We start from the raw sequence: 12,540 nt of genomic DNA on the forward strand, positions 1-12,540 counted from the left end.
TCACCAGTACATATTCATAGTCCCATAATGTCCATGTAATAGCAATACAGAGGAAATGCAAATATAAGTGTGTACTAACTGTGATATCTAATAAAGCTGTGCAATATTCTCTGTTCACAACAGTCTCTTTCTATCGCAGACTAAGGTTTACTACGTTACACTGTTCCTCTTTCGTCCAAATCAGAAATGTTGATTTGATATCCATTGTTGATTGCTAGACCTCACCTTGGAATGAAACGACATTCTTGGGTTACATGAACTAGAGTGGTTCCCTTTTCGGTTTCAGAAATATTTTGTTTATTATTATTTGTATTTACTGAGAAAATTCGTTTCGTTGTTCATCAAATTTCCTTTTGTAGTAACCATTTATCAGACCTAAGGCATAGATTATCTCCAATTGCATTCCGTTAGACATAACCGTATAGGCCACGTTCTGTCTATAAACAGACACATACACATAGGCCAATGTTCTGTCTATAAACATACACATACACATAGGCCGTGTTCTGTAGTCTACCATTAACAGACACATACACATAGGTCGTATTCTGTAGTCTACAATTAACAGACACATACACATAGGCTGTGTTTTGTAGTCTATCATTAACAGACACATACACATAGGCCGTATTCTGTAGTCTACTATTAACAGACACATACACATAGGCCGTATTCTGTAGTCTACTATTAACAGACACATCCAGCAAGGCCGTGTTCTGTAGGCTACCATTAACAGAGACATAGGCCGTGTTCTGTAGTCTACTATTAACAGACATATACACAAAGGCCGTGTTCTGTAGTCTACCATTTACAGAAACATACACATAGGCCGTGTTCTGTAGTCTCCCATTAACAGACACATACACATAGGCTGTGTTCTGAAGTCTACCATTAACAGACACATAGACAGAGGTATGTAGTCTACCATTAACAGACACATACAGATAGGCCGGGTTCTGTAGTCTACCATTAACAGACACATCCACATAGGCTGTGTTCTGTAGTCTACCATTAAGAGACATATAAAAATAGGCCGTGTTCTGTAGGCTACCATTAACAGACAACACATACACATAGGCCGTGTTCTGTAGGTTACCATTAACAGACACATACACATAGGTCGTATTCTGTAGTCTACAATTAACAGACACATACACATAGGCTGTGTTCTTTAACAGACACATACACATAGGTCGTGTTCTGCAGTCTACCATTGACAGACACATACACATAGGCTGTGTTCTGCAGTCTAACATTAACAGACACATACACATAGGCTGTGTTCTGCAGTCTAACATTAACAGACACATACACATAGGCCGTGTTTTGTAGTCTACCATTAACAGACACATACCCATACTTTGTGTTTTGTAGTCTACCATTAACAGACACATACACAAAGGCCTTGTTCTGTAGGCTACCATTAACATTCTCATACACAAAGGGCGTGTTCTGTAGTCTACCATTAACAGATACATACACATAGGCCGTGTTCTGTAGACTACTATTAACAGACACATACACATAGGCCGTGGTCTGTATTCTACCATTAACAGACACATACACATAGGTCGTTTTCTGTAGTCTACCATTAACAGACACATAGGCCGTGTTCTGTCTTCTACCATAAACAGACACATACACATAGGCCGTGTTATGTAGTCTACCATTAACAGACACATACACAAAGGCCGTGTTTTGTAGTCTACCATTAACAGACACATACAGAAAGGCCGTGTTCTGTAGTCTACCATTTACAGAAACATACACATAGGCCGTGTTCTGTAGGTTACCATTAACAGACACATACACATAGGTCGTATTCTGTAGTCTACAATTAACAGACACATACACAAAGGCCGTGTTATGTAGTCTACCATTAACAGACACATACAGATAGGCCGTGTTCTGTAGACTACCATTAACAGACACATACACAAAGGCCTTGTTCTGTAGGCTACCATTGACAGACACATACACAAAGGCCGTGTTCTGTAGTCTACCATTTACAGAAACATACACATAGGCCGTGTTCTGTAGGTTACCATTAACAGACACATACACATAGGTCGTGTTCTGCAGTCTACCATTGACAGACACATACACATAGGCTGTGTTCTTTAACAGACACATACACATAGGTCGTGTTCTGTAGTCTACCATTAACAGATACATACACATAGGCCGTGTTCTGTAGCCTCCCATTACCAGTCACATACACATAGGCCGTGTTCTGGAGTCTACCATTAACAGATACATACACATAGGCCGTGTTCTGTAGTATACCATTAACAGACACATACACATAGGTCGTGTTCTGTAGTCTACCATTAACAGATACATACACATAGGCCGTGTTCTGTAGTCTACAATTAACAGACACATACACATAGGCTGTGTTTTGTAGTCTATCATTAACAGACACATACACATAGGCCGTGTTGTGTAGTCTACCATTAACAGACACATACGCCGTGGTATGTAGTCTACCATTAACAGACACATACAGATAGGCCGTGTGCTGTAGTCTACCATTAACAGACACATAGGCCGTGTTCTGGAGGCTACCATTAACAGACACATACACATAGGTCGTTTTCTGTAGTCTACCATTAACAGACACATAAACAAGACACATACACATAGGCCAATGTTCTGTCTATAAACATACACATACACATAGTCCGTGTTCTGTAGTCTACCATTAACAGATACATACACATAGGCTGTGTTCTGTAGTCTAACATTAACAGACACATACACATAGGCTGTGTTTTGTAGTCTACTATTAACAGACACATACACAAAGGCCGTGTTTTGTAGTCCACCATTAACAGACACATACACATAGGCTGTGTTTTGTAGTCTACTATTAACAGACACATACACATAGGCCGTGTTGTGTAGTCTACCATTAACAGACACATACACATAGGCCGTGTTCTGTCTTCTACCATTAACAGACACATACACATAGGTCGTGTTCTGCAGTCTACCATTAACAGACACATACACATAGGCCGTGTTCTGTAGTCTACCATTAACAGACACATACACATAGGCTGTGTTTTGTAGTCTACCATTAACAGACACATACACAAAGGCCCTGTTCTGTAGTCTACCATTAACAGACACATACACATAGGCTGGGTTCTGTAGTCTACCATTAACAGACACATAGGCCATGTTCTGTAGGCTACCATTTACATACACATATACCGTGTTCTGTAGGCTACCATTTACATACACATATACCGTGTTCTGTAGGCTACCATTTACATACACATATTAGTCTACCATTAACAGACACATACACATAGGCTGTGTTCTGCAGTCTAACATTAACAGACACATATACATAGGCCGTGTTCTGCAGTCTACCATTAACACACACATACACATAGGCTGTGTTCTGTAGTCTACCATTAACATACACATACACATAGGCCGTGTTCTGTAGTCTACCATTAACAGACACATACAAATAGGCCTTGTTCTGTAGTCTACCATTAACAGACACATACACAAAGGCCGTGTTCTGTAGTCTACCATTAACAGACACATACACAAAGGCCGCGATCTGTAGTCTACCATTAACAGACACATAGGCCGTGTTCTGTAGGCTACCATTTACATACACATATACCGTGTTCTGTAGGCTACCATTTACATACACATACACATAGGCCATGTTCGGTAGGATTTTGAAATTTGAGGCTTTTCTTAATAGATTTTTAGACTTTTATAATGTTAAACTAGAACACTGATAAGTCAGTAAGGCCCCATCTGGTGGCAATATATCCCTCATAATCAATCTGCCCATATAGCTGAGCTTGACGTTTTGACTTCAAAAAGAATCGCAAGGAAGCAAAATATACATTTTACATGTACTATGATGTGAGTCTTGTTTCCTTCCTATTCCATATTTGCTGGGCTAACAGAAATGTAAATTCCGGTGCAATACTCATTTGTTAGCTTTGATTTGTTTTATTTCACCTTAAATACCTCCCCCATCAAGAGCCAGGGTCAAAGTCAGAGATCCACTTTGTCTTTGACCTTTGGACCCAAATGACCTTGACCTTTAACCCAGCGACCCTGATCTTTGGTCGGCTGACTTATTCCTTAATTCCGACTAACTTTGCTTCATAATATCATAACAAAACTTGACCTTTACCTTGAACCTTTGGACTCTGTAACCTGAACCTTTGGCCAGTTGATTCTGTGTTAAGTTTTGAACAAATTTGCTTCAAAATAACATAAAAAAGATACAAAATTTGACCTTGACCTTTGACCCAGTGACCTTGACCTTTGGTTATCTGACTCCTTGTTTAATTCCGACCATTATTGCTTCAAAGTGTCATAACGGAGTGTTCACCAGTGAAAAGATACTAAATTTGACCTTGATCTTTGACCCGGTGACCTTGACCTTACGTCAGTTGAATCTTTGTTTAATTCCAACCAACTTTGCTTCATAATGTTATAAAATGCTCATTAGTGAAAATCTACAAAATTTGACCTTGACCTTTGACCCAGTGACCTTAAGTCAGTTGACTCATTGTTTAATTCTGATCAACTTTGCTTCATCATGTCATAACAAAATGTTCAACAGTGAAAAGATACAAAATTTGACCTTGACCTTCGAACCTAATTGACCTTGACCTCTTACCAGGACTTTTTACCAGTGTGTTTCTTTGTTTAATTCCGACAACCTTTGCTTCATAATGTCAGAAAATGCTCACTAGTGAAAAGCTACAAAATTTGACCTTGACCTTTGACCAAGTAACCTTGACATCTGACCCTGACCTTAGGTCAGTTGACTCATTTAATTCTAATCAACTTAAACAAAATGTTCATAAGTGAAAAGAGGCAAAATTTTACCTTGACATTTGAACCTAATGACCTTGACTTTTTACCTCAGTGTGTATTTTTTTAACTTAACATCTTGACCAAGTTTCATGTAAATCTGTCAATAAATATGTCAATAACTATCAAAGTTATCAGCCAGGAACAAAATTTGTGGATAGACAGACAGAAAGACAGCGATCACCATAGGAACCTGTATCTTCGATACGGGGCCCTTATTACGGTTATGTATTATACCTTATCAAAATCAGCATTTTAAAAAGTAAATACCAAAGACTTCCTTAACATACACTTCCAACAAATGAAGATTAAAATTGGATTGTAACAAATGCAGATACAACGCATATATATAACAAGAGGCCCAGAGGGCCTGTATCGCTCACCTGGATACCTAAGCAATCATGGCAAACTATTCTCCAAATGAGATCAAGGGAATATGCCAGACCCTAAGGCCAATCCTTGTAGCATAGCTATATTAGATTTTTCATGCCCAGAAATTTTATGTATGGTTATGGGGTGGGGATCTCAACTGTTTCCAAGCTTTGACTCAGAAACTAGGTCCCTAGAGTTGTGGCCAGACCCCAGGATCGATTCTAATATCGTGACTGCATTTGTCTCTTTTTGCCAAGCATTTGTATATATAGTTTTGGGGTGGGGATCTCAACCGTTTCAAAGTTATGACCCAGGGGCCAAGTCTGCAAGGGTGGGGCAGACCCTGGGATCAATTCTAATGTCATGACTGCATTCGTCTCTTTATGCCCAACAATTGTATATATAGTTTTGGGGTGGGGATATTAACCATTTCAAAGTTATGACCCAGGGGTTAAGTCTCCAAGGGTGGGGCAGTCCCCAAGGCCAACCTGGAAGCATATGTGCAATCATCTCTTTATACTCAGCAATTGTATATATACGGTTATAGGGTGGGGCTCTCAACTGTTTCCAAGCTGTGACTAAGAAACTAGGTCCCTAGGGGTTCGGTCAGACCCCAGGGTCTATTCTGATATCATGATTGCATTCGTCTCTTTATGCCCAGCATTTGTATATATAGTTTTGGGGTGGGGATCTCAACCGTTTTAAAGTTATGGCCCAGGGACTATGTCTCCAAGGGTGGGGCCAGACCCTAGGGACATCCTGGAAGCAAATGTGCATTCTTCTCTTTATACTCAGCAATTGTATATATGGTTATATGGTGGGGATCTCAACCATTTCCAAGTAATACATTTTATTGGCCCCACCCCTTAGCCCGGGGGGTCAGCCCCACCATTTGTACAATTTTGAATCCCTGCCTCCCATGAATACTTCCGACCAAATATGATCAATATCCATGGCATAGTTCTGCAGAAGAAGTCATTTATAGCAATATAACCAAATTGCCCCCTTTTGGCCCCGCCCCTCAGCCCCCTGGGGGGTCAGCCCAACCGTTTGTACAATTTTGAATCTCCACCACCTAGAGATGCTTCCAGTCAAATAAGGTTGATATCCATCACTTAGTTCCAGAGAAGAAGTCACTTAAAGCAGTATAGCCAAATACCCTTTTTGGCCCTGCCCCTCAGCCCCCTGGGGGGTCAGCCACACCATTTGTACAATTTTAAATCCCTGCCTCCCAGGAATGCTTTTGATCAAATATGATTGATATCCAGTGCACAGTTCTACAGAAGAAGTCGTTTGTAGCAATATAGCCAAATGGCCCCCTTTTGGCCCCGCCCCTTAGCCCCCTGGGGAGTCAGCCCCACCATTTGTACAATTTTTAATCACCATCACCTAGGGATGCTTCCAGTCAAATATGGTTGATATCCACTTCTTAGTTTCAGAGAAGAAGTCGCTTAAAGCAATATGGGCAAATTGACCCCTTTTGGCCCCGCCCCTCAGCCCCACCATTTGTACAATTTTGAATCCCCACCACCTAGGGATGCTTCCAGTCAAATTTAGTTTAATTCCAACCAGTGGTTAAGAAGAAGAAGCTGTTTAAAGAAATTGTTGACGTACGGACGGACGGACGGACGGACGGACGCCACGGTATGGCATAAGCTCACCTTGGTCCTTTGGACCAGGTGAGCTAAAAATATAATCTTTGAACTGAGATACATTTGTGACAAAACAAAATACTATTCAAGTAACCATTTTATTTTCATTTCAGATTTATGTTGAAATATGTTCACTTAAAATGATACACCACAAAAGTATGAGCCCTATATAAATGTAAACTTACTAAAACACATACCCGGTAATATAGATACAAACATATTCACTTATACAAATTGAACATATGAAGTGTTTGAAAGCTTCCAAAACTCCATTTGAGCAAAATGAGGAAATTTCAATTTGATAATTGTTCGTGTATCCTTAGAACAAAATGAGGTAATTTCAATTTGATTGCTGTTCGAGTAATCATTGCACTAACTAGCTTTTGATAACAGTTGAAATTATATATACATATACTTGAAGCACTTTGCGAGATAATTATTTTCTAGCTACATATTAACGGTAATCAACATTTTATAATACAATCGGAACACAATCATATATAAGCATATCCATGTAGGAACAAAACTAAACTATGTTTAAAAGGAAACGCAAATTGCATAAAAAACAAATTCTGGCCAAAATGAAAAACATGGCTAGTTAAGAAAGTATCAAAGTGAATGCTTTCTCTGCCTATTAGTTGGCAAACCACAAAATGGCGTCACTACGGTATGAATGAAAATGCTAGGGGTCGCTTCCGAAAACATTTGCATATGAATGAAAAGTGAATGAATGACATCCATAAAAGGAGATATCAGATGCCATATAAGGACCGAGACTATATAAGGTCATAGATGGCGCAAGTATCCACTGTGCAATTGAGCGATCCTCTAGACACTGCGTTACTGCATGTGTCAAAAACAACAAGAGATATGTCTTCTTGGCATGTAAGATCGATTTTCTCTTCTTTAATACTTTTATCTGTTGGTTTGAGTCATGTAAACAGTAAAGCTTGTCCTTTGGCCTATTTACATGCATGCAGTACTTATTGTGTAACCATGGGAACCTAAATTTGAAATTTAAGAATGATCTGTCAAGTGCTTCTTGGGAAATAGTGATAACACTGGAACTGTCAAAATCCAAAATGAAACATGCACAACATAGGATTTATAAAAATCTGTCCTGAGTGAGCACATCCTGTCAAAATGAATGATGGCTGTCTGGAGGCCATCCTGTTTTTCCCATCAGTACCAAAACTCAATATGCATAAGAAGGACCATTTGGAATCTTCATGTGAAATTTGAGAAAGATGTCTCCAAGGATTTCCGAAAAATATCTCCAACAATCTTTAACTCTCGAAATTCAAGATGGTCTTATCTCAAAATTCAAGATGGCCACATCTGATGATGATGGGCAAAAAAATGTATATGTTGTCACACCACAATGTTACAACCAGGTTTTTTAATGTAAATAATCAGTTACGTATTTCGTATCAATTAATCAGAACATTTAGATAACAAATGTTGGAGAAATATAACCAAGTAACTAGATGTAGATAGAAAATTCTCAGACATTTTTTTTCGTATCAATTAATCAGAACATTTAGATAACAAATGTTGGAGAAATATAACCAAGTAACTAGATGTAGATAGAAAATTCTCAGACATTTTTTATAAGATTTTGAGATTTCAGAACTTGATTAAGCTTCATTCTTGACCACCTTGGGTTGAGATTTACCTTTCTTAATTATAAATGGATCACTGATTCTATTATTAACATACATAGAAATAACTGACCACAAGAGATGAATGATGCTATAATTAGCGAATCCTGTAAAGAGGTACGGTGGTCTAGTGGTAGGACGCCAGGTTCGTGACCGAAGGGTTACAGGTTCGAGTCACGGCAAGGCACTGTGTTGTATCTTTGAGCAAGATACTTTACTCTGCTTGTTCCAGTCTACTCAGCTGTAAATGAGTACGTGGTTGGGCAGTGCTAGAATTGTTGAATGCTAACAGTGAGTGTTGATATGGCAGCATCGGCTGTATGCTCCCCAGGGAGTTGAGAAAGATGGGGTTTTTATGCTTTGAGGCGACCTACAAAGTAGGTTGTGATAAAGTGGTATATAAAAACCTCGGATTATTATTATTATTATTATTAAAGGGAGTTTGTGAACAGATCCACTACGAAGTAAATTACAGAACAGCATTTGCATTTCTATAATTTCTTGAGACAGCACATGACACTAACACATTTGTTTTGTTCATTTTCAATGAAAGTTTTACAAAATCAGATATTTCAGAAATTCATCTTGATATGACCTTTTAATTTATATGAAGTGTGGATTTTTTAAATATTAATAAAGATCTGTTAATATTAACTTTGGGTAAAAAACATTTTACATGGATATTTGTAAATTTTAATGAAATGAAAAAAAAAAACACACACAACAAATTTAACTGTATAAGCATCAGCTTAATAGAACAAACAAATCTTCAATTAAACCATTTGTTCCTTGGTTAGATATCTTCCTTGATCAAACCATTGAAAACATATTATTAACAGGATCAATATTTTAAGCTAGGGCTCAATTTTCAAAATAATAATTAACATACAGTACAAATTAATACATGTACAATAGGATGGAAGGTCCACAATTCAGCAAGACACATACTTTCTAAAAATTTCATTTTAGCTCTCTTTGTTAAATTTTTAGCCAGTTGCTACAAACTGTTACATTGACAATGACATTCTAAATACGTTCTGTATATATATCAAAATAGTAATGCCATGCACTTGTTCTGTCAGCAGAAAATGTTGTTCATGTTCAGCATTCCTTCCATATTGACGGAGGAAACATTGTAGTTCTGGCTGTTTTAAGAATTCTTTTCTGGGACCTTCATGACAACCTGCAAGAAAAAATGTCTCTTTAAGATGAAATAATGGAGAATAAATCATGATTCAAAATCATTTCATCACTTATAACTTAAGAAAAAGTTGCAACCTAATCTAAGAGATACAGAAAACCTCAGCAGGCATTTAAAAAATATTGGTTCAATTATTTTTTTAAATTTTGTAATAAGTTTTACAAGTTGAAATTTACTGATAACTCTTGCTTTATTCAAGTTTCAAAAATGTCAAAAATTCTGAAATTCACAAAAAAAACCTGAAATTTAATTGAATTACAATGAAGTTCACAGAATTGTTTAGAATTTAACTGGGATTTATTTCTGAAGTGACAATTATTTTTTTCAGCATGTAAAATTGTATTCAACATTTAGTGGTGTACTTACATTTTTTACTTCCAAATAGTTCTGCAGGCCATATTCACCCCTGAAAAGATAAATATACCCTTGTGAGTAAAAATCTATTAAATATTTTTTTCCCCACAGATTATCCTCCTATTTTTATGTCAAATATCACATGCATACACTGTGGTGATCAAATAGTGCTCATGTAAAAATAGCGACTGGAAAAGAACCACTTCATTTAGCTCTTCGTGATAAATGTATCGGAAATCTTTCAAGACATAAAAACATTTGATTAATCATGTTTTCACAAACGAACTTGATATATGGTTAATTTCAACTAGTAAGCAACTCATCAACCTTTTGACTGGATTTAAAATAATTTAGAAAAAGCTTTTTTCTGAATTGACTTACAGCTCCCTGCCAAGTCCCGACATCTTGAATCCACCGAAAGGAGCCTGAGGTGACACAACATTGTAACAGTTTACCCTGAAAAACAAGTTACATGGTTTTTGTAAACCATAATTTTGAGCCGAAAATGTTTTGAAAAAAAATTCTTTTCACTTGAAAACCAGACCTCACACAATGTCAATAATCTCAGCATTTATCAAGCAACAAACAAAAATAAGAACTACAGGGGTTAAAATCTAGGAGCAGGGATTGTTTTACATGATGTTGTCCAATAAATGTCATTTATTCAATTTCTTGTGTAAATATGTTTAATACTGCTCCTCATGTTTCTATCATATATATACTGATTTATCAGTTTTTATCAACCATGGAGATGACCTACCAGACAGTGCCAGCCTTGACCCCTTGAACAAAGGTCATTGCCTTATTGATGTCCGTGGTGAAGATGGCAGCACCTAGACCATAGTGGGTACTGTTGGCTCGCTCCAGCACTTCATCCATATCCTTAAATTTCAGAATCTGCTGGACGGGTCCAAATATCTAGAAAAAATGTCATTAAAATGTGTATCATCAGCACTGTGAAAAAAAAGAATGCTGGAAAACAACTTAAATGATATTCACTGGTCAGAATTTATCATATGAATTTATTATAAGATTTATCTTGGAAACTATTAAAAACTGACGTTTTAATTATAATTTTTAATGACATTATTGCTTCATATTAAAGTCAATCTAAATGAGTCAATACATAACAACATGGTGACTACCACCATTTTGTAAATTCTGGCTTAAATCAAAATAATTGTTGTTTCCCTGGCAAAAATTGTCTCATAAACATTAACTCTATAACAGATTTTATTTTTAACAAACTGATTTTATTTTTAACAAACTGACATCTTCGGCTCCCTGGGGTTTGTCATAAAACATCTTTTCCTGCCACCACAAAAATACTAATTGCTGTTTTATCAGTATACCCTATTCTCCATTTCCAATGGTCTTAATATATGGGTATGTTGTTGAGAAATTCTGCAATACAGATTGTGTATAGTGCTGTACTTTCCCTACAAATGTCTTGTTTTACACAAAAGAATATGGGAGAAAAATATCCTTGATTCTGACCTCAGTTTAACATGCTCGGGTAGAATTTCTATTTCCCCCGTAGACCTACATATGATAGACTCTATTGTAAGTATCTAATGTTGATGGAGAATGACACTGTTCTGTTCCCTCAAGTTTCCAAGAGTTACCTCCTCCTTGGCAATTCTCATGTGATCCTGTACACCGGAGAACACTGTCGGCTTGATGTAATATCCCTCTTCTTTGTCCTTCGCACCGCCGTACTCACAGGTTGCTCCTTCCTTCTTTCCTGATTCGATCAACTCCAAAATCTTTTTGTACTGTTCATCATCAATCTACAACGAAAATGTGACAGACTGCTGTGTTTCAAATAATAACAAAGATGATCATTAAAATGTACAACATTAAATATTGCACTTCAAATATTAAGAATATAAAGTTTAAAAATTAGAAATTTCAATATTTCCAATATTGTACAGCAGGTAAATTTTATGAGAATTCATTTTAACTGTTTGCAGACTTATATGTAGTTCCCCAAAATCAAAGTTCCCTGCAGTCTAACATCAGTGAAATACAGGAGGCCCACAAGTCTTATAGTCATTATATAATACAGATTATTTTATAATTCAATTCTTCCCTTTTTTGGATAACATAATTTCCTGCTATATTTTGCTTCATTGTATCATTCATATACAGAATCCTACATGTAGCCACCTGCTCTCTACTCTGTGCAATGGGACATGCAGAAAATTTAATGTTCTCAGACATATAAAACATGAGGCCCAAGGGCCTTAGCGGTCACCTGAGTTATATCATAGGTACTGGTAGCTTTATTTTATTGTTTAGATGTGATGTGGAAATCAGCATGTAAACTAAGTGAAATACAATACTTGTCATGTCATCAAAGGATAAGAATTTGAAAATATTGGTAAATGTTCCCTTTGGGGCCCCGCCCTAGCCCCTGGGGATGGGGCAGGAATCC

General features: G+C 37.1%; 1 protein-coding gene across 2 annotated transcripts in view; it reads right to left on the reverse strand.

The window, feature by feature from the left end:
- Positions 1-8,799: 8,799 nt before the first annotated feature.
- LOC110458317 (retinal dehydrogenase 1-like) overlaps positions 8,800-12,540 on the reverse strand; it is an 18,932-nt gene continuing 15,191 nt past the window's right edge. Inside the window, exons 10-14 of one of the 2 annotated variants that reach the window (XM_021509972.1) lie at positions 11,729-11,893; positions 10,864-11,021; positions 10,485-10,559; positions 10,116-10,155; positions 8,800-9,731 (exon numbers count right to left, since the gene is read on the reverse strand). In XM_021509972.1, the coding sequence (XP_021365647.1) occupies positions 9,699-9,731; positions 10,116-10,155; positions 10,485-10,559; positions 10,864-11,021; positions 11,729-11,893 (471 nt within the window). In that variant the 3' untranslated portion in view covers positions 8,800-9,698. The remainder of the gene's footprint in view (positions 9,732-10,115; positions 10,156-10,484; positions 10,560-10,863; positions 11,022-11,728; positions 11,894-12,540) is intronic. The other variant, XM_021509971.1, reaches the window with a different exon arrangement.

Source organism: Mizuhopecten yessoensis, unplaced genomic scaffold, assembly GCF_002113885.1.
Source record: "Mizuhopecten yessoensis strain PY_sf001 unplaced genomic scaffold, ASM211388v2 scaffold9541, whole genome shotgun sequence".
NCBI lineage: Eukaryota > Metazoa > Mollusca > Bivalvia > Pectinida > Pectinidae > Mizuhopecten > Mizuhopecten yessoensis.